Source organism: Daktulosphaira vitifoliae, unplaced genomic scaffold (assembly GCF_025091365.1).
Source record: "Daktulosphaira vitifoliae isolate Bord-2020 unplaced genomic scaffold, ASM2509136v1 Scaffold_3, whole genome shotgun sequence".
NCBI lineage: Eukaryota > Metazoa > Arthropoda > Insecta > Hemiptera > Phylloxeridae > Daktulosphaira > Daktulosphaira vitifoliae.
Window position 1 is genome coordinate 14,930,420 of NW_026099574.1, and position 25,315 is coordinate 14,955,734.

At 27.1% G+C, this 25,315-nt stretch overlaps 4 protein-coding genes across 9 annotated transcripts; 3 read left to right on the forward strand and 1 right to left on the reverse strand.

Annotated features, from left to right (window-relative positions):
- Window positions 1-1,189: 1,189 nt before the first annotated feature.
- On the forward strand, window positions 1,190-9,123 carry LOC126903221 (centromere/kinetochore protein zw10 homolog). Of its 2 annotated transcripts, none has more exons than XM_050681294.1 (10): window positions 1,190-1,406; window positions 6,079-6,281; window positions 6,479-7,283; window positions 7,349-7,494; window positions 7,565-7,650; window positions 7,734-7,909; window positions 7,966-8,142; window positions 8,213-8,350; window positions 8,422-8,555; window positions 8,627-9,123. In XM_050681294.1, exons 2-10 carry the CDS (start codon window positions 6,090-6,092, stop codon window positions 8,855-8,857), a joined length of 2,085 nt encoding a protein of 694 aa, XP_050537251.1. In that variant the 5' UTR covers window positions 1,190-1,406; window positions 6,079-6,089; the 3' UTR covers window positions 8,858-9,123. The 2 variants fall into 2 exon arrangements, with proteins under 2 accessions (XP_050537251.1, XP_050537250.1); XM_050681293.1 differs by lacking the exon at window positions 1,190-1,406 and adding an exon at window positions 5,824-5,997 and having other exon boundaries at window positions 8,627-9,121.
- An 832-nt stretch (window positions 9,124-9,955) lies between these two features.
- Window positions 9,956-12,999, forward strand: LOC126902934 (mitochondrial-processing peptidase subunit beta). Its single transcript, XM_050680721.1, has 8 exons — window positions 9,956-10,153; window positions 10,234-10,449; window positions 10,507-10,678; window positions 10,834-10,990; window positions 11,633-11,820; window positions 11,895-12,178; window positions 12,259-12,462; window positions 12,588-12,999. Exons 1-8 carry the CDS (start codon window positions 10,085-10,087, stop codon window positions 12,726-12,728), a joined length of 1,431 nt encoding a protein of 476 aa, XP_050536678.1. The 5' UTR covers window positions 9,956-10,084; the 3' UTR covers window positions 12,729-12,999.
- A 749-nt stretch (window positions 13,000-13,748) lies between these two features.
- On the reverse strand, window positions 13,749-17,249 carry LOC126902936 (probable ATP-dependent RNA helicase DDX47). Its single transcript, XM_050680722.1, has 8 exons — window positions 17,051-17,249; window positions 16,446-16,704; window positions 16,196-16,362; window positions 15,082-15,318; window positions 14,787-15,010; window positions 14,585-14,717; window positions 14,142-14,270; window positions 13,749-13,995 (listed from the first exon to the last, which is right to left on the reverse strand). The coding sequence occupies exons 1-8, from the start codon at window positions 17,126-17,128 to the stop codon at window positions 13,870-13,872; spliced, it is 1,353 nt and encodes a 450-aa protein (XP_050536679.1). The 5' UTR covers window positions 17,129-17,249; the 3' UTR covers window positions 13,749-13,869.
- Window positions 17,250-17,398: 149 nt separating this feature from the next.
- Window positions 17,399-25,314, forward strand: LOC126902933 (PHD and RING finger domain-containing protein 1). Of its 5 annotated transcripts, none has more exons than XM_050680717.1 (13): window positions 17,399-17,627; window positions 17,683-17,728; window positions 18,147-18,224; window positions 18,299-18,454; window positions 18,537-18,686; window positions 18,769-18,912; window positions 19,466-19,639; window positions 19,703-19,804; window positions 20,264-20,451; window positions 20,513-24,276; window positions 24,364-24,443; window positions 24,616-24,744; window positions 24,804-25,314. In XM_050680717.1, the coding sequence occupies exons 3-13, from the start codon at window positions 18,162-18,164 to the stop codon at window positions 24,921-24,923; spliced, it is 5,070 nt and encodes a 1,689-aa protein (XP_050536674.1). In that variant the 5' UTR covers window positions 17,399-17,627; window positions 17,683-17,728; window positions 18,147-18,161; the 3' UTR covers window positions 24,924-25,314. The 5 variants fall into 5 exon arrangements, with proteins under 5 accessions (XP_050536674.1, XP_050536677.1, XP_050536673.1 ...); XM_050680720.1 differs by having other exon boundaries at window positions 18,150-18,224; XM_050680716.1 differs by having other exon boundaries at window positions 17,399-17,728.
- The last annotated feature ends 1 nt before the right edge of the window (window position 25,315 follows it).

Sequence of the window (25,315 nt, forward strand, 5' to 3'; positions counted from 1 at the left end):
TCTCGTTGTGGATATTTTCAATTCCGAGGCATCTATCCGGCGCAAGAAAACAATTTGGATAATATGAAGTTTGGTTAATGATTTTTCATTCATTTATATATCCAACGAACATTGTGAATAATAATTGCGTGTGGTAATTACTATTGCAGTTTTTCTATGGTCAACGGATATCACTTGTCTGGTTGACGTTCTAAATTTCAAATTGATGACAAAAGAAACGAGTACTCAAACAGTTTTACATATTTCAGTAAAATGTTCTCACAATGTTTGGCTGGCCCGAACAACGCTAATGTTAAAGGCAATAATTATAAAAGACCAGAATTTTACTGTGAATAGCCTGGGGTATTTCTATCGGTCAACGCTTAAATATTACCGTGTGAAATGAATGATCAATGAAATACAAGCAATTAAAGGTAATAAGTATGTAAGCCATTACCGGTAACTATAAACTAACAATTAGTCGATTGGTTTATACTAATATATCAGTAATATACACGAACGCAGAGCTATACGAACAAATTCAATTAGTAAGATGTCGTTAGTAAAACGTTAATAGAAGAAAATTAATAGTTCACTACTTATGGGTACGGACTTTACGATGTATCATTTTCTCTTCTTGGGTTAAGTGTAATAATCGCAAATTAAAAACGGCCGAAGAAAAAAAATTTGCAGTATTTTAATAAATGAAACTTTCCATTAAAAATTTACCAGAGTATCGTAGGAGGGTTATTACTTCATTCTTGAAATGGAATAGATTTTGCATAAAATACGGTCGAATGAGTTTGAATATCAAATGTATTGTTGAATCATATTAAAATAAAAAATATATTGTTTTTATATTAAAAACAATATATTTGACGAAAAGTTACAAAATATTGTGCTCTCTATTTGACATCATAATTTTTCTTAGAATTCAAATTATTAGAACTAATTTGCAAATAATTGTGTAGAATTATTTATGAAAGTTTAATTTTCGGTCACGTATATTATAGTTAAACGTTTTATAATGGCAATAATAATTGTATGCGATTAAAAAAACGTAACTTATGTATACGATAGGTATTACATTTGTCAGTGGAATAAATTCAAGTTAAACCAAACTCGAGATTATTTTGCAAGTGTATCTGGTGGTGGGGTTAATGTACAACGCAATGCCCCAATTTACGGTTTTGGCGATGACGATATCTTTAAGTAAAAATCCGACAGTCAGTATGGTGCGTCGTAAACAATTTTGAATAGCGTACAATGATTTTGTATTGATTGAAAGAGAAAAATAAAAAACACATTACACAAGTAACCCAATTTTTAACATATTACTCACACAGGAATTTCCAAACAGATGCACGTAGAGATCCGGCTCTTACACAACGCGCTTATTGATACGCTGTTGGGGTAAGACAAAAAAGGTAATTAATACGAATATATTTATAGTTAAAATAGGGGGGGGGGCGAAAGTATTGGGCAGTACGAGCAGCTATCGATCGAGTTTAATATATGAACTGACCATTCATTACATTGCGGGGGTGACGGAACGAGCACGCGTCGTACACATAGTCCAGAGGCGTTGTGGATGATGGATGTGGTGGCGGCGGTGAGAGGGGAAGATCTGTACGCGAGACAGCGGAAGGGGTCAGTTGCAGTGTTCCGCGTTGACGTAGGTTAACGACTCTGCTGACGAACAGCTGATTCGATTATGTTCCCCCTTAGTTCCCACCTTTCCTCCTAGAACGACAGTTCATTGCTGGTCGTAATGTGCTCCTGGCTATATAGGGTGTACCGTAAAAAGTTACATCGTAATATTACCTCTCCAGACATGATTTTACTATAGTATTTTAATCACATTGTTTTTATATTACATTTACAAGTTTCTTCCGAGTTGTTTAAGCACCGAATCATTCACTTGGTATTTTCCCTATATTAGTGCAGTTAGGTTTTGCATAGTAAAATGACTATAACTCTATTAGTACCAGTAATTAATGGAAATGAATGATGAATAATTTCAATAATTTGAAAAACTTAGTGTTTGGTTAAAAATCAATTTTAACGAGTTTATTAATTCAAGTAACCAATTTTTGTGGCGTTTTAATTATTCATTGTTCTGAAAAATTTGAAATACCTCATTTCTATAATATTAAAATTTAATAGTTAATGTATTAAGAAATTTTAATTGGTCGTTTTAAACTATTATTCGATTTGTTCAACCATAGGAGAGCAAATATCAGTTAAGTTTTAATTGTAAAAAAAAAAAAAAAATTATTTAATATTTTGAGTAAGAAATCGTACCATTCATTAAAAAGACGTAATTTACGAGACGTTTGGTTAACGATTCAAAAGAACGGAACACCCTGTATCTGCCGGACAAGGTGATGACGGGCGGGTCGAGGAAACACTGGCCACTGCGCATGCGCCACAATAAAAGCCCTGTGGGAGCGCCGCCGCCGCCGCTCGTTACTCCGTAATAGCCGACAGACACATACACCTTTTCAAATCGCCGCAGACGTACCGACGAAAAGCACACGGCCACAAGTCATCGGTCGCGTTCGGTTATATATATATATACAATTATATACATACATATAATATATATTTAATTCCCTGACCGTCCGTTCAGTGTCGTCCCTGCTAGTGTCGTTGTGTGTATGTGTATCATTTCCCGGGCTTTTACCTGGCTATTATAAATACGGGGTGCATGCGACCAACAGCACTCAGTCTACTACCGGCTTTTCACCGATCGACACCATCAACTGAGTTAAATAAATTTTTAAATCGTTGCCGAAGTGTGTTCACGTTTAAAAAAAAAAATTAACGACTTAACCGAATCCGAATTAATTTTTTTATTTTAACGTTTCATTGCAATCATCAACTATGGGTCTGGATCCGACTGGCTTGTACTGACCTGTACGCATCGTGAACGTGCCGAGATCAAATCAATAAATATTTCTAAACAATATTAAAATTTTATTTCGAATTATTTTAAATTACTCAATCGACATCGTCATCATGTGCGGAGGAGGACCAAAATTGGACCCAACCGGACTTTACTAATGCCGCAGTGGAAGACCGACGAAGTAAACTCATCGCAAAAAATGTTCAGTTCAGGTAAGCCATAAAATATATTTCATTTTTAATATTGAAGTGTTTGTTGAAATTATTTTCTGAACTCTGGCTGGTCCGCTAATTGCAAATGACTTGTGCGCGATTATATTTTTTTATCTCGTTTTGAACCTGAAATTTCAATTAAATAAATACATGATACTTTTAATAATTACATTATTCGTGTAAATTGAGTTATAAACCGGCGTACGCGTGTCGCAACAGCAGGGATCGGCAGGTCGACACCGGAGGTCGCGTGCCAGGATCGATGACTTCTTCTGTAGGTCAATATTCTAGGACCGGAAGACACTGTGTTGTTTCGACAGCCGTTTGTATTTTTAAACGTCGCAAGTACTCGCGGCTGACGTGTAAGAGAGTATCTCCCGAAATCTCATTTGATATTATCTGGTATCGTTCAATGTATATGTAAATAATACAAATATTTACATTGCATTATACGTAGTAATAATTTTTCATCATTTATGCGCGGTCCAAACTATGTACGATTAAGATAAGGTGAAGGAGGTGCGTTTCGATATATTCGCAGGAAGTTCGTGGGATGGGCTTGATGATAATCGTTCAACGTAGGCGACCGAAACTAGAAGAAAAAAAAAAAATTACACTCGAGTAAAAATTATCCGGCCCGCAAAAGTGTACACACGAATGCGCGATTACTGGCAATTATTTAAAGTCGACGGATGGGATCAAAATTATAGGCAATTATATTTACTACACATTTTGTTGTATTTATCCAATGTTTTAAGGCAACTGATTAAATATATGCGCTCTTATTATTGCAGGTTTACAAAGAAACATGTATCTTGAGATCACAGTGCCAAAAGCAGCCAGTACCTTTCATCATAGCACTCTCAGGCATCCGTATTGGCCTCAAACAACTGTTCGTTGGAGACAACAACAACTTATCATTATTAATTAAAATACAAAACACACTCACTATATTGTTCAGATTTCTCTCTGGTTCAAGGGGACAATCGTAGCAGAGTTTTTTTTAACTATTTAAAACTTCATAAAAAAATAGTTATATTGTTAAATTTTTGTTTTTATTAAGATTTACATTTCCTCCTCAATTATTATATTATTATTATTATTATTAATTATGATTTTCATCAACCGTGAGATCAAATGTAGTTTCATCGGGAATATGGACATCTGTAATGATTAGCTGATCATAGTCCCCGTGGAATAGGGTTTGTGTTAGTTTATATTAGTAAATTTGAAAATTTTTTTTTTTTTTACTAAAAATTCATTAATTTAAGTCTATAATAAACTCTGCATTAAATATCTCGCAAACTACAGATTAAATTTATAATAATAATTTATGTATTGTTAACTATTTAGACATTAATTTAACTTGAATCTAATGTTATTAGTTTTTTCTTATGATAAACATTTTTGTCATTATTATTATTATTGTAATTGAATTTGTATTTATCCAATAAGAAATGAAAACAATGAAAGTAGAACACTTTTAAAAGCGCGTATAATAATAGACGTAGGCTAAAAAGACTGACTTATCTAGACTACAATTTAATCAAGTGCTTGTTCTTCAACAATAATATTGTATGGTCTCAGGAAAATGTTTTTTATTTTTGTAATTTTCTTCTCCGTATATTTATTTATTTTTGTATATACATAATGAAATAAACATTTAAAAATAATTTTTACTTGTATTTTATTTGAATTACTCCTACAATATGTAATAAAACATATTTTTATGTAATTGTAGTTGCCTAATACACTCCGCATTTTTGCGTAAGAACTGGTTGATTTGTATTCGAATTTTCATTATTTTATTGTTAAACACCAATTTCTGTTTCAACATTTCAAAAATAATTTAATGGGTAAAATACATACATATTTATATATATTAAAAAATAATTTAATGGGTAAATTACATATTTATATATATATTCAACAAACCATTTAAAAATAATTTTCATTTTAATGCTTTGAGATTTAATATCAAGTCGTCTCATTAATGATTCAATCTTTACCAGCATTAATGTGAAAAAATATTTTAAATACATTTTATTTTATGAAAAATTGAGTTTTTCGATTTAAAAGTTAATAATAGTATTTCTCAATTTTCTAAAAAAAAAAAAATAAATAAATAAAAATCTAGAAATTAATGATGTAGTAAAAACCGAGTTGTAATTTTAATATGATGAAATAATTATGCAATTGAAAAAATGATACTACACTTCCTAAGTAATAGTTTTATTAAATTTTATTTTATTTTTAAATAGAAATGTTTTACAAGAACAAAATTAGAAATTCAAGCTATTTAATTATATTTTTAGTTAATTGTGTTCTGTAATGGTAAATCTATTTTAAAATGCACAAAAATAAGAATACCATTAAATAGCAGGTGATCGCTAATGATCACATAAGAACGATGAAAATTAATAAATAATGAAATAAACATTTAAAATAATTTTTACCTCGTACATTATGTGAATTACTCCTACAATATATAGAATAACAAATTCTTGTAAATTTTTTAGTGAATAATATGGTTCATTTTTATCTTTAAAAATAGTTCACAATTACTGCAAAAACGATTTATTAATCAGGATGAGATTTTGTTTAGGTATAAAATAGCTTCAGCTATGCTATCAGTTATTACACTATTAATTATTCCATAAAGTATACAACTTCATATTAGTATATACAACCGATAAATTTAAAAACGTGTATAAAATCTTATCAATTATCTTGAAGTAGAATGACAAACTGTATACTTTACGCGGTATAAAATGTAATTTTCGCTTTATGACAAATAAAAATTGACAATTAACTTTTTTATTTCATAAATATATTCTTTTAATATTTGGGAAATTCCAAAAGTTATGAGTTTTCTAGCCGCTGTATTAGCCTCTGCGGGTATGTTGTTTTTTTGCTATACTAAGAAATTAATTATTTTATGTAGTTGTTGTTTTATTATTTTCATATTTTTTTTAAAAGGCGAAGTCGAAATGACTGACTTGGATAAAAATGTATCTGAACTTAAACATAAAATCACAAATTTAGAATATGATATAAAGGATGCTATGGAGCAACGTTACATGAAATTTAATGTCGTATCCCGTGATGCTGCTTCATTATTAGACACTGCCCAGACATATTCCAACCAAATTAATAATTTAATTTCACGAATTGAAAACCAAGTAAGTTAACTATGTAGTTTGGATGATTTACAATCTTTGTACAGAGGTTACTTCGAAAAGATAATAAATAGATATTTTGGGTTTGTAAAACTATTAGTAATAATACGAGTATTTATTAAAATATTGAATCTATTTAAGGTATATTCAGAATAATTATGCTTGGCAATTAAAATTTAAAGTTGTATTTTTAATTATAGACCAAGCGAGAAGTTGTTGATGCTGTAGGTGATTTGAAGATGTTTAAATGTTCATTAGAAGAAAGCAAGTTTAGCTTAAGTATTATTGAACAAGTTCTTCTTGTATGCATGAATCTCACAAACGATAGTCAGACCAAATTATTATTAATTGATAAAATAAAAAATTTACAAACTGCTAAAGAAATTTTGACCAATAATGAAAATCTGTCTAAATTAAATTGTTATAAGCATTTAATGCGTGAACATATGAGACTTACAGATGTTTTACATTCCCATTGTATATCAACATGGAGAAATCAAATTGAATGGATAGAAAATAATGATGATGCACCAGATTCTTGTAAAATTACATTAAAGATTACAGGCAATGAAGAAGAATTTCAAGATACTATTTATGCCTTGCGATATTTTGATGCTTTAAATGCTGAAATAAAATCATTTGGCAATAAGCTTCTTGAACTAGTAATTAAACCTATTATTGTTCATAATTATGAGATTTCTATTACACGAACCATTCATTATTCTTCATTAAGTTTGAAAGTTTCTCAGCAAGATGATGGATTTCTATTTACAATTATAAAGAAACTTAAAAAAGTATTCGAGTTTTTAAAGACAATGCTTCCATCTGATATTGATAAAATTAAACTTATGCCTTATTTAGGATCTTATATAAATCAACCATTTTGTAATGTTTTCAACAATGTTGCATTATTTAATGCTATACCTACCAAATATAATCTACTTGAAGATTTCCAAGAAGAATTGAAGGAAGTCTATGAGTTTAATAATTATCTAAATAAATTAGGTATGTATTTCAGTTAAAATTTTTATAGATTGTATGTTTTTAAAAAATATGTAAAATCATTCTAGGATTATTTGAAGAAATAAATAATGACTTGATAAAGAATTTAGAAAATATGGATAATATTTTTTTCAATAAAATTAGTCAAATGTATTATGATAAAGCTCGATACATTATTAAAAAAGATTTGCATGACCTTATTGAAGTTAACAATGTAAGTACTTTATTTTTAAAAATGATATTGATTTCTTTTATGTATTAAAATTATTTTTGAACATTTTTAGGAAAGTCGCTGGGAATCTTCCAAAGATAGCAGAGATGATAATGGATTTTGTCAAAAAATGTTTGCCTATCCTCAAAGCAAAGTGAGGTAAGTTAACTTTAATTTTATGATTTTACTATACTTGCTGTTTTCTATAAAATAAGTGTTTTAATAGTAAAATTTATTTTTAGTAAATCTTTACTAGAATTTCTAAGCCTTATAGAGACTATTACATCTGAAATGTCAAGTATATCAGAAAGCAGTGCTTGGCGTTTTCATGATATTCTTAATAATATTACAATTATGTATTGTGACATGATACCCCTTCTACATTGTAAAACATTAGAACTGCACCCTCAACAATCAGGTATGCGCACCTTTAAAGTTATTGTTATTAGTCATTAATTGTATACCTTTTTGTAGCTATTCTTTACAATAACATTATGTATTTTACACGTAAGCTAGCAGAAATGAGTCCAATTTATAAAAATCTTCTAATTGTTCATTTACTTGAGAAGTTGAAAAATTTAGCTAGTGAAATATTGCACACTCAATGTAAGCATCATATAAGTTTGATGGAAAAAACTGTTGGTAAATCAGGTGTGTATCTTAGGATTCAATATTTTTTTAATTAAAAAGTTTTTAAAACATACATTTTGTTTTGTTGTAGATCTTCTTTTAATGGCAGTTAATACAAATTTAAGTTATTCCGTGGAAAAAAGTGTTGGTGATTGTTACAATATTCTTTTACTTTTAAGTAGTTTATGGAAAAATATTTTGCCATCAACTGTATATTGTAAATTTATGGGTAAATGATTTTTAATGTAATAACTGTGTTATTTTAGTATTTTTTACATGAAATTTGTAAAAAAATTTTAGGATACTCCTGTAATGGTCTGTTTGAATGTATAATCAATGAAATGTTTACTTTACTAGATATCTCGGCTACATCAGCTGAACAATATTCATCAATATTTACTAAAATAATAAAAGATATACCAAATTTATTTCCAGTAATATATTTGCGAAAACAATAAATTAATTGTTTTTACTATTATTTTTTTACAACTTATTTTTAATCTAGGAACCAAAAGAAGTACACAGGTATGTACCTAAGTGGTGGCAGCTGAATGAATTAGTTTTTGTTTTAAGTTCAAGTATGAAAGATATTGAAAACCGCTGGGCAGATGGAAAAGGTCCTTTAGCAATTGAATTGAGTGCTGAACAAATTAAAATCTTACTAAAAGCATTATTTCAAAATACCGATAGAAGAGCGGCATTATTAAAACATATTATGGCAACGACAAAATCCTAAAATATTAGTTTTTGTTTTAAACTTTTAAATAAGTTGCTATTATTAAGTTATGTTTTTGCATTTATAGCTTTAACTATATTTGAGATAAATAAATAATTTATACTTGGATTTTTATTAAAATATTAAAAAATTTTAATATTCCATAGAATTATTAAATATTTTTACTGCATTTTATTGTAAATTATATTTTTATTATTAAAATATTTCAATTAATTAATTTTTTAATTGTATTCAAAATGTTTTATATTTCAGTTGGTTTTGATTTCAACTTTTGTAATCGTGTTGATATTTAAAGAGCAATTTTGTATTACAAAAATTACATTTACAATTAAAATTTGTTTGTTTATATATAAAAAAAAAAAATGCATCAGGATTTTTTTTTTGTCAGAAATAACACTAGCTCTAAATGTATTATAAGCATATTCACAATCTTAGCTATTAACTATTTTTGTCCTGAGGTGATCAATATCCTACCTTGTATTTCTTTCTGCTAATATGTAATTTTGTCAGGGATTTACATAAATTGTACAAATTACATGAATTTTATTATAGAAATGATTTTTAGGATGAAGTTCTTTTAATGTACAGAAATTTACAAAACAGAATCTTCATTTGCGGTATGCTGTGTTTACAGTCATGTACCTAAAACTTATGCTATCATTTTTGGTTTCAAACACTGGTCAAGCCCCTCACTATCTTACCTTTTACTCACAAATATTTTTTTCAAAATCTATTTATGAAATGGGGAAATCTTCAGTGAATGTTTTGGGACATTAGCCACTTAGAAATTTCAATCAAACACCTCAAATTTAGATTATTTTCAAACAATTCGACAAAATTTTAATTAGTATAATCGAATCATAATAATCATAGATTGTAATATTTATTTAAAAAAACATTATAAATTTTGACTGTAAGTAATGTTTCAATAAATAAAGCATTACGTTATGATACTAAATTAAGTTGAGAAATATTGTAGACTTAATATGTTATCAAAATCGTTTTTAGTTAAAATATTTAGCACAAATGTATAGATATTGTTATTACTGGCTACACTGAATGACTGTATGAAATATAATTTGATAATCATATGTTTTATATTGTTAACATCCTCACAGTCTAAATTTTCAATATCTGTCTTTTACAGTCCTTGAACGTGTTCTTAGTCTTCAAATTGCCGAATATCCTTTAAAAATTATAAGTACCAATAGTTTTATCCTTTTCAAGATGGCTTCTCGTTTATTAAAATTACAAATACCCTTAAAAACTTTTAACTTTAGATCAGGTGCTATTCAGGTAAATTTTCGATTCATTCATACAATTAAATATTACTCTCAAAATATATTATTTTATTTGTAATTGATATTTTTTTTTAGGCAACTAGTCGTTGGCGTTCAACGGCTGCACCAAGTTCTGTTCAAGTCAATGTTCCTGAAACTAAAGTAACCACACTTGATAATGGCATGCGAGTAGCTACTGAAGATAATGGATCAGAAACTGCTACTGTAGGTTTGTGGATAGATGCAGGCTCAAGATGGGAAACATCACAAAATAATGGTGTAGCACATTTTGTCGAACACATGATATTTAAGGTATATTTGTTAAAAGCTAATAAAAAATTCAAATGTAGTTTTATTTTGAATTTTTAGGGAACACCATCAAGGTCACAAACTCAACTCGAGTTAGAAATTGAAAATATTGGTGCTCATTTAAATGCTTATACTTCACGAGAACAAACTGTGTTTTATGCTAAAGCACTTAAAGGTGATGTACCTAAAGCAATTGAAATTTTAGCAGACATTATTCAAAATTCAAAACTTAGTAAGTAAATTTTACTGTTTAATACAATTATGAATAATGTTTTTTTTAAAATATAGTTTAAATAAGCCAAAGACAAAAATTAAATACTTTGGTCCATAAACTTAACTTATAATAATTAGATAGCCTGTATTATGTATTATATTTTCTCCTTTTAGCTGAAGATGATATCAATAGAGAGCGTGGAGTAATTTTAAGAGAAATGCAGGAAGTTGAAACTAATTTACAAGAAGTTGTATTTGATTACTTACATGCTACTGCTTATCAAGGAACTCCTTTAGGACAAACAATATTAGGACCAACTGAAAATATTAAGTAATCTATTTAATTTATAGATTTTTTAACATTAATTTTATCATATTGTACATCTAAATGACTAGAATTTTAAGAATTTGAAGATATTCAATAATAGTGTTATTCTAAATCTAGAAAAACGCGAAGAAAAGTGTAAAACATTTATTTATCAATTAAATATTTTTTTTAACACTTAGTACTGAATGAAATCATCCCACCCTCTTATTAAGTGAGCTCTATCCTCCACATCTCCATTAAACATGTTAATAATTGGACTTAATGCATTTTACATAATTTGAGGAATAGCAGGGCTGCTAAATGATCTAAGTACCTAAAGATGATTTTTATAAATTTTAACTTAAATAACTATTTATAAATTGTAAAATAGAGTACCCAAAAAGTTGACAAAGGCTCTTTATGGGAAATTGGAATGGTTTATTGTAAGATTTTTGAATAAATAATAAAAAGAATGGATTTTAAAATTGTTATAATTTATAAAAAAGTTTTTTATGAAAATTAATTTTTGTTAAAAAAATTATATACTTATTTTAGTTTATTCATCAAAACATGATTCTTAGATAATTGTTACTTGTTATATTTAATGATATAAATTTTTTGCTATTCATAAAAAACAAATTTAACTTTTCTTTATTAATACTCTAGCTCTTTAAAACAAAAAGACCTTAGAGAGTATGTAGATGTATTCTACAGACCTAGCCGTTTAGTATTGGCTGGTGCTGGTGGTGTGAATCACGAAGACTTAGTTGAGATGGCAAAAAAATTATTCAAAAACCCAAGCAACATGAATTTTGAAGCTAACATTCCACATTATGAACCTTGTAGATTTACAGGTGCAGTCCCTATTTTTGTTTGTAAATAATTGTTATTTATTTATTTTATTATTTTATGTTTTAATTCTACTTAGGTTCGGAGATTAAAGCAAGAGATGATTCATTACCTTTAGCTCATATCGCCATTGCTGTTGAAAGCTGTGGCTGGTCTGATGCTGATAATATACCATTAATGGTCGCTAACACTTTAATTGGATCATGGGATAGATCTCAAGGTGGAGGGAACAATAATGCTAATCGGTTAGCTCGTGTTGCTGATTCAGAAAATCTAGTTCATTCTTTCCAATCATTTAATACATGTTACAAAGATACTGGTCTGTGGGGTGCCTATTTTGTATGTGACAAACTGCAAATAGCGGTGTGTTAGATTTTTTAATTTTGTATTTTTTGTTATATTTTATATTTTGACCATTTTGATTTTATTTATTATTATTACAGGATTTCACTTTTCATTTACAAGAAGAATGGATGAGGCTTTGTGCTTCAGTAACTGAAGCTGAAGTAGAACGCGCAAAGAATGTATTAAAAACAAATATGCTTTTGCAGCTAGATACAACAACTCAAGTGTGTGAAGATATAGGCAGACAAATTTTATGTTACAATAGACGTATTCCTCCACATGAATTGGAAGCTCGCATAAATGTATGATAAAATATAATTAAAATTATCTCGGGAAATATTGTATATTTTTTTTTTACATTTAGAAATTAGTTTTTTTCAAATTATAATCAATATTTAAATTTTGTGAATTTGTATTTTTTTTCCAGGACGTAACAGCTAAAAAAGTACATGGTATTGCTATGAAGTATTTGTTTGACAGATGCCCTGCTGTTGCTGCTGTTGGCCCAGTTGAACAATTATTAGACTACAATAGATTGCGAGCTGCTATGCGTTGGGTAGTCTTGTAAATTTAAAATAATAATGTATGTATTATTTTGTTATTTTTAATCCTGTATTTATAAGTTAAATAGTTTTTTGCAATTTGTCTTATAAATTTTATCTTATATAATACTATTTAAAAAATTATAGATTGTCATATCTGATAAGTCTATGCAAAGTAACTTTTTTTCTATTAAAAAAAATGTATAGTATTTCAAAACGTGGTTAATTAACATCTAATTATTATTTGTAAGTATTTTGTTCTACAAATATAAAAATTTAAAACATGATATCTATAAATGTTGGTTCACAAAATTTATTATGTTATATTTAATATGTTCTGTTACAATTTGATATCCTCATTAAAGCTTTATGCATATTTATTTAATTACTCAAAGCAAAATTTCAATGGATATTTGAAATTATTTTATAATATTAAATGAATTGATTAACAATATAAAAATGTTTTTAATTTTTCAACTTCACTTTTTCATTTTTTCATTTGTTTAACTGAAATATTCTCTAACTCTGTTTATGTAGTAAATAAACTTATTTTTTTATATTACTGCAAATAAAAGTGATGTTTCATTAAAATTAAATCAAAAGTAAAAATAATTTAAATCAATTTTGTATACTGTATTGTAAAATAATTGCCTCTATCTGTTTCATAATTCAGTAGTTATTTTTTTAATCAAATTAATATCAATGGAATTTTAATAAGCCATGATTCAAGTATCGTAATGAGAATATGTTCTATTTTTATATAACCTCTATATTTTCCACATATCAATTGATGTACAATAATTTGCCTAAAGGTGGAGTTTCCTCCATACTTATGATGGTAATGGACCATTTTATACTATGAATAAAGTGTGCAAACATTAAAAAAAAAACTTAACTGATAGCCAATCAAAGCACATCATTTACTTACCAGGGAATGAAAACATTGTAACTTTAATTATTTGGATATACACTAATGGCTGTTCTTAAGTTGTATAAAATGTAAATTTTAATTCAAAATGGTTATTAGTAATTTATTATTATATATATTGAAATTTTATGAAAAGTTTAACTTTATTCATTAAAAATATAAAGGTTTATATTCATTAAAAATATAAAGGTTTATGATAAAGTTAATACTTAAAAATACATTTTAAACTTAAGTAGAGTTTATTTCCTCTTTTTAAATTTTTTTGCCTTGTGTTTGCCTATAACTTTCTTCCTCACTCCCATAGCACCTTCTTCATCATCATCTAGTATTCTTTTTCCTTTTTTATCACCCATATCTTTCATATTCTATAGGTAAAAAACTAGAATTAGCTTTCTACTTTATATTTATAAAACTTAAAATAGTTAATACATTGCATAGAATATTTGAATTTTAGAATTGGTAAAACTAAAAAAAAATTAAGATTTATATTTTGAAGCCTAAACGCACTTACCATTTTAGCGATTCTTTGAGCCTCGGATACCCGTTCTTGTAAACACATTACTTCATCATCTTCTACTTGATAAAGTGGTAATTTTTTTCCAATAAGCTGTTCTATTCTTTGATATAATTCTATATCATACTGAAATATATATATATATTTATATATTAGTAAGCACATTCAAATTAGTACATCATCTGGATTTCAAAATGTTTTCATAAATTAACATAAAAAATTGCTTGAATTAAATGAGGTACTCTATATTGAGTTGCGTTTGTGTTAAAATTAAAACATTGTTTTAATTTAGATAAGTGAACATATAATAACATAATATATAACTTTATATACCTTTTTTAAAAATGTTGTTATTATTTGTGAGCTTATAATGTTATTAATTTATATTAATTACAGAAATAGTTTTTATTTAATAGATTATTTTATCTAAAATGTATTACTTGAGTAACTAAAGTTATAGCCTTTCCTGATCTTCCCGCTCTAGCTGTTCTGCCTACTCTATGAATATAATCTTTACTATGAGTTGGCATATCAAAATTTATAACTACATCTACATGTGGAATATCTAAACCTCTTTAACGTAAAGTTAAATATTAATAATTCTTTATTTAATGAGTAATAAATGTTTTATATAATACTTACCGACTAGAAACATCAGTAGATATAAGAATTGATCTAGATTTTGATTTAAACTTATTGAGAGCAGCTAACCGTTTATTTTGAGTCATCTGGCCGTGCAATGGTATAGCATCCAATCCTAAGTTTCTAAGAAGTAATGCAACTCTTATTGTTCCATTACAAGTAGCCATAAATACCATGAATGAATTTCCAGCCATCTCATTTAAAATATGAACTAAGTATACATCCTTATAAATAACTTAATATTAGCCAGCAAGTAATAAATTAATATATTAAATAGATGAAGTAATAAAATTACTTTATATTTAACTGGAATAAACAAATAATATTGATGTAATTGTTCTACAGTTTGAAATTTGGTAGATACTTCCACTCTTACAGGATCTACTAAAGAAGCCCGGTGTAATTTTTGAACTTTTTTTGTCATAGTAGCAGAAAATAGAAATGTACGTCTTTCTCTTGGTATTACTTTTAGAATTTTATCTACTTCTTCTTCAAAGTCCATATTCAAAATTCGATCAGCTTCATCCATAACCTAAAAATAAATACATTTATTTATAACTAAAATATATTTTGAAGATTGCATAATATAATTAGTCTAATGTCTAAGAATACTTTTTCAATAGAAAAATAGACAATATATTTACAATGCAAATATATTAATATTACATTAAGAGATGACCTGAAAATTAATTGCCATAAGTGGTTAAAAACGGATGCTTCCGTTTTTAAATAAATTTATATAAATCGAGTTTATTGTTCCCACTGAACAATAAACTCGATTTATATTTATTATCCTTTCTAAACAACTCTGTTTTTAATTTACATGTACCAGCTAATACCAAATTTATTATCTATAAATAAATAACCTTTTAAAATCATCCCTTATAAATTATAGAGGTGTCAATTTTTTTCATATGGCAAAATATACAGTATAGTATAATTTACTTGCTTAATTTATAAATGAACTTCATCATTTATAAAATATGCTATTAAATTGTATATGTTGTCTTATGAAAAAAAAATGACATCACTATAAGTTAAAAGGGATGATTGTAAAATTTAATTTATAGCTAATAAATTAAGAATTATACATAACTAAAAAAACCAAAAAATTTTTTCCCATAATTGTATTTATTAAACTACTTAATTTTAATATTTAAATTAAATTTTTTTCTAAATATAGACATTGTGTGAAATACATTGATATGTTTACCTAGAAATTGAAATGATACTTTATTTTTACCTTCATTCCCAATTAAACAATAGTATACTGTATACTATTGTTATCATTTTATTGCGTCATCACATTTTAGCAAACATCAAAAGGTTACAGTAGACAAGCCTTTAGTTCTTTTACTATATCTATATTTTTGAAAAATGTAAGATTATAAAAAGGAGTTTTAATTTACCAATATTTTCAAATTTCGAAGACTAAATCCTTTAGTATTTTCTAGATGATCAACTAAACGACCAGGGGTAGCAATTATTATATGTGGTTTTTTAGCTAACATTAGTGCTTGAGCCATCATATCCATTCCCCCAACAATGACTCCACATTTCACACCAATACTTGATCCTATAAAGAAATAACTTTGAAGATTAAATAGCTAATTATCTCAATAAGAACTATATTGGAAGTTGAATAAATTCACATATCACCTAATGCTTCTATTTGTTCAGATATCTGAAAAGCTAGCTCTCTTGTAGGAGTTAATATAAGGGCAAAATAGCGTTGAGGATTTTCAAGTAATGCTTGTAAAATAGGAATGGAAAAAGCTCCAGTTTTTCCTGAACCTGTTTCTGCTAGACCGATGATATCTTTCCCTTGTAATGCTACAGGAATTGCTTCTTTTTGTATTTTTGTTGGTTCATTCCATTTTAAAGATTTACATGTTTCACATAATACATCTGTGACACCCTGGAAATAAAAGATTTATGTTAAAAATAACATAATTTTAATAATCAATAAACAAAAAATTGTTGACTATACAATTATTTTGTTGTATATATATTCATTTTTCTCAAAATAGACTTTGTAAAATCTTATTTTGATATCACACATAAATTTTAATTATAAAATTTCAGATGAATGAAAAAAGTAATAACTAAAAAATATAAGCTACTTAACTTTATTTTTTATATATTCCGAAACAATTTAAATATTTTAAGAAGGTATTTAAATTAAACTTTTTTAAAAACTAATTAAATTTAAGTTTTTTTTATAAAACTGTCAAGTTTAACTAAAAATGAATAAATATACATACCAAGTCTTTAAAAGTAACCGGAGTTTCTTCAGAGTAGGACGTTAATGGAGTCACTTCTGAACTTTGTTTATCAGTCATAATAATATATTAAAAATTAATTTTCTATAATATTCTTGTTGAAAAAAAAATGAAAATTTAGTAACGTTAAAATTTGTTTTAAAATAAATAATATTAAATCTCACGTGTTAAAAAAATAACATTTCTTATCATTTGATAATTTTATCATCATTTAGTGATAAAAGTTTTGGTAGCACTGATTATTGGCGTCCTTGAATTCAACAAATCATGTTGGCTTCTCTGACATATTGTCCATCAGACATCAGTGATTTGTTGTAAATTTTGATTATTTTGTATACCTACTTATTTCATATAAATTAATGAAAAAGAATATCAGAATTTAGTATTTTACTTCGTTTTGTGTTATATTGTCTGTAAATAATTAATCAGTAACAATTTAGTTATTTGATGGTGAATCATTTATTAAATGAACATTTAAAAAAAAAAATTATTAGGAAGAATAACGTCTGATATGTTGTCCTTAGGAAAATACTTATACCATAGCATTTCACCCAAATAAGTAAGGAATGATTATAAATACAGCATAAATATATACTCAAGAAAATATTTTTCAGTAAAAATATTGCTGTGGTTAATGGTAATGTTTTCGCCTTAATTTAGGTATGATTATTTATTTTATTTTAACTCTTAGCTAAATATTCATAGGTGTGTATAATATTTTTTTTGTTGATACAATAAAATGTATGTCTTCAAATAATAAAAGATGAATAGATTTTTAAATTAAATTAATTACAGGAATTAAAGAGTGTTTAAAACAAAACTTAAAAATCAATGTAATCACTATTATTTTAATAGGTATTGTGAGTTTTAACATGGGTGCTACTAAAAGTTAAACCAAAAACATTAATGTTTATTTGTTATGAAATAATAAATGTGTAGTATTTAATTATTTCATCATAATAATTAGTAAAATTACAAAATACAATAAAATACAAAAGTACAAATAGTAAAAATACAAAAGAGTTCATTTTTATTCATTAATGTTATTGTCTTAACAGATACTTCATTTTTTTTTCAGAAGCAAACAACAAAAATGGGAGAATCTGGAGATAGTGATAGTGATATAAATTCTGGAATTAAACACCAAAAAATTAATGTTAGTCTTATATGATACTATAAACTTGGAAACTTAATTAGTTGATTTTTTTATATATGCTATATTATTTTTAGCCTATTGAAAGTGATGATGAAAGCACATCTAGTAGTTCTGATGGAGAATCAGACAAATGTCCAATTTGTCTTACACGTTTAGGTCAAGATGAAATAGCATCACCAAACTCCTGTCTCCACTCATTTTGTATAAACTGTATTACTGAATGGGCTAAGGTAATAATATTGAAAGTTATATTTCATTTATTTCAAAACTTTATTACTCAATGAAAAAATGAATTTTAATAAATATTTTTAGAATGCCAAAACATGTCCTATTGACCGCTTAGAATTCAAGTTTATTATTGTACGATCTGTTGATGGTGGTGTGATTAAAGAGATAAATGTAAATTTGAAAAATGAACAAGAACCACAATCTGTAAATATTGATGATTTAACATATTGTGAAGTAAGTTTTAAATAGTGCAATATTTAATTGTAACAGTTTTATTTTATTTATTTTATAATATACAAACATTTGTGTTTTTTAGGTTTGTCATCTAAGTAATCGAGAAGATGAAATGCTTTTATGTGATATTTGTGATTGTGGGTATCACATGGATTGCCTTAATCCCCCTCTTTCTAGAGTTCCATTAGAAGAATGGTATTGTCCACAATGTGAATTAAGAGAAGAGGTTAGTTTTAATGTTGAATTTGTAGATTATAATTTTATAAATAAGAAAATAATTAATACAAAATACAAACTATAACCCACTTTATCTTATTTTCCTAGTTATAGTTGTAAATTTTAGTATAAAGATATTACTGCTGTACAAATCAAATAAATTGTAGTGGTTACTAGTCTTTTAAAATTCAACCTAAGGCTTTTTAAATTATTGTTTTAAGTATAGTTCATTTGTTATTTAGAAATATAATTCTCAACAATTTGTTTTATACATAAATACAGCAAAAAGGAATTTACCTTTAGTTTTAACTCTATGATTAATTATTAAACATATTTTTTTGTTGTATCTCAATGTAAATTGGTTTCTATTGATCATCTTCTATCAAAGAAGTAAATCTTAAAAAAAATGTTGTTGCAGGCCCTTCAATTTCTTTATTGTATTTTAAGTAGTACTGAATTTGAATATTTTACATTTACTAAACCTCTGTTATTTAGAAGTGATTTAAAGTACAACTCTTAGAAATATTTTCTTATAAATGATTAATTTTTATATTTCCCCTTAGCAAAGTGATAATGATATTGATCAGGAAGAAGTTACTGAGCTACTAAATGATCTAAATGAAGATGAGCAACCTCCATCTAGAAGAATAAGAGTATCACGAGAACGTTTAGTGCCAAGAACTAGAGCAAGTGAAAGAGTACGAATGAATACTCATCGAATACAACTTCGAGCTTTGGTATTCTTTCAAAATTTTCAAACAATAGTCTACAATAACTTTCATTTAATTAATTTTTTCTAGAATAATGAAGAAGGTATACAATGCAGTAATGCACAAAGAAAAGTAAGGCGAAGGATTAAGAAATATTCTAGAAGGAAAAATAGGACAAGAAAATGTCGAAAAGTAAATTTTTATAGTTGAATTTTTTTAATTAAAAAAAAAAAAAAATTTGTTTAGAATTGTAAAATTTAAGTAGTACTTATATATTTAATAAAAAATTTCATTATTACTATTATTTTTTAATAAAATATCTATTATCAAAATCCAACAAGTATGAATGTGTTTAAATTTTCATGGTTTGTTTTATGATTTAGAATATTTACAGATAAATCCTTATCTTCAATTTTGTTATGACTATAACTTCTAAACTGTAACTATTGCTATGAAAATGAACTTTGCATCAAATTTAAATTATCAGTACAAAACTGGAGTCATATATCTGTAAATATTCTAAATAATATAACAAGTATTTCAAAAGAAGTATTTTACTAATGGTATTAAATTTTCACATAAACAAATAAAAAGTGTTGTTTTTATTATTAAATTAAGTTATGTGATATTTTTATATTATTTTTTATATAGGTTAAAAAACAATCAATTAGTAAAAAAAGATTACGGCTAGCTGATCAATTAGGGATGTGTTCTACTAAATTGAATAAATCTTCATTTGGTGACAATAGTAATGGAATAGGAACATTCAGTAATTTTGTTGATCATAGATCATTGAGTATACTTGGAAGTTCACATGAATTAGATTATGCTCCATTAGAGTAATTTTTTCAAAAATATTTATACAAAAATTCATTTGTTACAATTTTTATTTATTTGTAGATCTGATAATGAAAATGATATTGGTGGTGATGGACCTTTATTTATGTCAACAATTCCTCGAATACGTTTTTCCACAGCAGATCTGATGTCAAGAAAAGAAATCAGTGAAATCTTACGAAGACCAGCTCGAAAAAATATTAACATATCTCACAATATAGATTCAATTAATATTTTGGATACTATTTTAAATGTTCAAGAAAAGCAATTTAAAAAAAAATCATTGGAAAATGAAATGAAAAATATTGACAAACATGTTACTCAAACACCAATGTATTCTGATCATCGTTCTGATAGAAACACTAATAATGCCAATAACTGTTCTTCTAATCACAACAATAGTAGGAATTATTCTAGAAACAGTAGCCAAACATATCCTAAAGAAGGAAATTCTAGTTCATTAAATGAATCTCAATTACCTGTTAATCAAAGTTTTAATGAAAATGAACCTGTTAATCCATTTCCTTTTAGAAACTCTGGTCCAATAAAATTTAGAATGAATGTAACCAAAATTGGCGAAAAGAAACAAGTACAACCTCCTACTAAGTCTACTACAACGGAATATAATGTTGAAGAAGATGGTGGATCTACTTCAAATTCTGAGTCGTTCAAAGCTCTTGAACCACCTCCAGAACCACCAGCCCTATTAATGGGTATTAATCTAGATGATGATGAAACGGATAATTTAGTAATTGATGATAATGAGTATTATGATCCTGAAAACCCTAATGAAATTGATGATCAAGTAGAAGAGATCAATTCAGCTGAACCTACATACATGCAATCTCCTACTTATGGTGGTTATATGGAACGAGTAGAAAATAATTCTATACCATTCATTTCTAATTCAAGCAATAATGTATTACAACAAGATGAAGCAATGTCTTCTGACGATGATGACAAAGAAACTAATGATGATTGTCCAAACTTAGCCTTATATTCTACAACTAGCCAAAAATTATCTAGTTCACCCAAAAATAATGATACTTCATTGGAAGATGATCTTGAAATTGAAAAACTACCTCCAGAAGAAGAATTAGAGTATATTCCTATGCCTCCCATTGGCAGCGTATATGAAAATCTAGATATTAAACAACAAAGTACAGAAAATGAACAGTTATCAACTAGGAATAAATTAGATGTTATTGAAAAACCATCAATTAATGGTGATGCATGTGTAAATAATTCTGATATAGATGAAGTAGATAAACCAATTAAAACTGATGAATTAAATGATAATAGTGATATTATTTCTAATAAAGTAGAATCAATTAAAGAAAATGATAAATTATCGAGTCCTGAAGATAACAATAATTCAGACTTGATTGAAGAATCTACAGATATATCCATAACTTTAACAAATGAAAATGAAGTTATTGTTGATGACTTGACTGTTGGAGAAGATTTGAAAAATGACCCTTTGACTAAACAAAATAATTTAAATTTAGACCCTATTTCAGATTCAGAAGAAGATAAGAAGAAAAATAAGGACCAAAATACTTCTAATAAAAATCTGAATAAAGATAAGTTATCTAATGGAAAGAAAGAAGAGAATAAAGATTCAAATGTTAAGATTAAGGGAAAAGAATCTGATGTAGAGAGTGTACCTTGGAAAAAGTTATCCAAAAGCTCTAAGGATCGAAATTACCGATATGGAAAATGTAAAGAAAAAATTAATGAAGATAGCATCAAAAAAGAAAAAAAGCAAAAAAGAAAAGAAATAGAATTGTATGATATACGAAAAGTTCTAGAAGAAAGACCTAGGCGAAAAAAAGATAAATTTGGTCGTGATTTGTCTAAGTCTAGTTGTAGTGATTCTGAATCAAGAGATCGGAATAAACGTAAGAAACATAAGAGAAGTCGTTCTAGACAACACAGGCGTTCCATATCACCTTTAAGACAAAGAAATCATAAAAAATCGAGAAGCCGTCATCGAAGTGAATCAAAGAGTAGAAATAGGTCTAAGAGTAAGCATCGGTCTAAAAGTAGACATCGTTCTAGAAGTTTAAAGCATTCAAGTAAACATGATAGAATTCAAGGAGTTGTAAAAGATAGATGTCGATCTCCTGCACTTTATGATGATCGTGAATTGTCACCTTTGTCTTCTAAACGCAGTTCAAAAAAATCAAAAGAAAAGAATATTTATTCAAAAATAGAAAAAGATCATGATAAAAAGTTGGTAAAATTAAATAAAAATGTTAAAAAGAAAACTAAAAAAAAGTTAAAAGATTATCAACAATTGTCTCCTTCTCGATCAATATCACCAGGTATTCATATGTGGCCATCACCTAGAGATGGTCATTGGTCACAAACAGATGTTTCTCGAACCCCATCACCAGTATATGGTCGCCGGGGAACAGATATAGATATTGGTTTTCCTGGAAGAGATCAAGATTATTCTGAATATAATGATAACATGGCACTTGGTAATTTAACAGTTATTGTAAAAAATGATAATTCTAAAAAAACTAAGCAATCTAAAAGACACGCTACACGTCAAGTTGCTGTCCCTCCTAGTAAAGAAGTTTTTGCTTCTGGTGATAACATATTAGTGAGTGTCAACTTTAAGGACTCTATAAGTGATCAAACTTCACAAGAACCTATAAAGCGTAAACGTCAAGAAACAACTCCAGTTTTATCAAATAAAAAAGTAAAAAACAATGTTAGTAATAATACCAATCTTAAAGCTCTTAAAAAGGGAACAAATCGTAAAAAAATATCAAGAACTATTGAAATGGGTAATGCTAAACCAGTTGCAATTATAGACTTAAATACATCTCCTTTCAGAGAAATACCAATGTCTCCAAAAAATATTATTGTACTAACTGATAGTGATGAAGACAAACAAACAAAACTAGAAACTAAAAAAGATAGCAGTCCAGAAAAACAAAAAGAGCATATTACTGTTGAACCAAAGGTTGTAGAAAAAAATGAAAATAGTACTCAAACTATCCCAACAATTACCATTGGAGGTCCTAAAACACCCCCAGAACCAACAAATTTGCTATCTAAACCAGATACAAAAGGCAGCTGTGATTTTACCAAACAAAATGAAAATTGTACACAAACTTTGGATGTCCGTAGTCGAGGTCCAAATACTCCTCCTGAACCACCAAGATCCATTGATACAACAGCTAGTGAAACGGCTTATGATCCTTTTGAACCTACTAAATCAAACTCGCCTAGTCCACCACCTCGAATTGATATGTTTGAAGATGATCCTATCGATGTACCAACACAGTCTGTTGAAGATAATAAAGTCATTGAAAAACAACCTTCAATATCACCTAAAATTATTGCAAAAACAATAACTCCTCCATTTTTAGAAACTCCTAACAATTTACAAAATGAAAAAAAATCTCCAGAAAAATTAGTCACTTCAACTGCTAATTCATTACTATACACTAGTCCTACAGTAAACAAAGCTCCTAGTCCTATACAACTACCTACTTCAAATGTGCAACCTGATGAGGTAATAAATTTGGACAATGATGATAGTCAGACTACTGCCTTTGAAAATGAAGCTGATTCTCCATACTCACCTGGTGAAGGATTTATTGATGAATTGAGGGGATCATCACCTGATAGTCCACCTCCACCAGCTCCTAAGATATTACCTGTTCCTCAATCTTTAAATAAAAATGATTCATCCAGAAGTAAACTTGATACTTTACTTAGTATACTGCCACGATCAAAACCTACTAATGTATTTGATAATCTTTTAATGAAAAATTTGAAGCCATCAAAATTTCCCTTAAAGTCAAAACGTAAGTATTTATGTATTTAATTTTTGTACACCTCATAAATTTTGCTATGCATTTATTAATTAACTATTTTCTTTATTTCATAATAAGATTCTAAACACAATATGTCAAATGATGAAATTATTGATGATTTACCTGGCTCAGCAGTAGAATTAGAGTCAAAAAACAAGGTAATCCATTAATTTAAAGACAAAATTATTTTTATAATATAGTAAAATTAATATATAAACATAAATATATTTTATTATATATGTTATATCAATTTTTTTAAATTTATCTATTTACTATAATTTTATGTTGATGCTGTAGAACTCATTAATTTTAAGCTATATTTATTTATAGTTTTTGGAAAAACTTAATCGACAAGAACGAGTAATAGATGAAGTTAAACTTGTGTTGAAACCACATTACAATAAAAAACACATTACAAAAGAACAATACAAAGATATTATGAGAAAAGCAGTACCTAAAGTATGTAATATATAATTGAAACTAAAAAATCATACTAATTAGAACAATCTTCATTTTAGATTTGCCATAATAAAAGTGGTGAAATTAACCCACAAAAAATACAGAGTCTGATTGAAGCATATGTAATAAAATACAGACATGCACACAGAAAACAAGTTCAACGGATCCCAGTTAAGTAATCTTCATGTTTGTTGAATTTTTGGTGATGCTCAATGTAATCAGTTGGAGTTAAATTTTACTTAAATGTAATTTTTGTAGTCTTTACCGTTGTGTATTAATGAACTTTTATTGGCTGTAGCCTGAAACCAGTATTTCTTTTTAAATCTGGTTTCTCAAATGTTTGTTTATATGATTATTATTTTAATCTGTAAAAAGTCTTATGTACATTATTATATTACTGTATTATGTACTGTATCAAGTAACTTTTGTATGACAATTTTTTTTAGATATATCTTTGTACATTTAATTGTACGTATTTAACATAGTAGTTAAAATGATTTAGTCATAATGATAGTAACAATTTATATTATTGATAGAAAACGTTTTAAATAAAAAATTATTTAATCTTTAT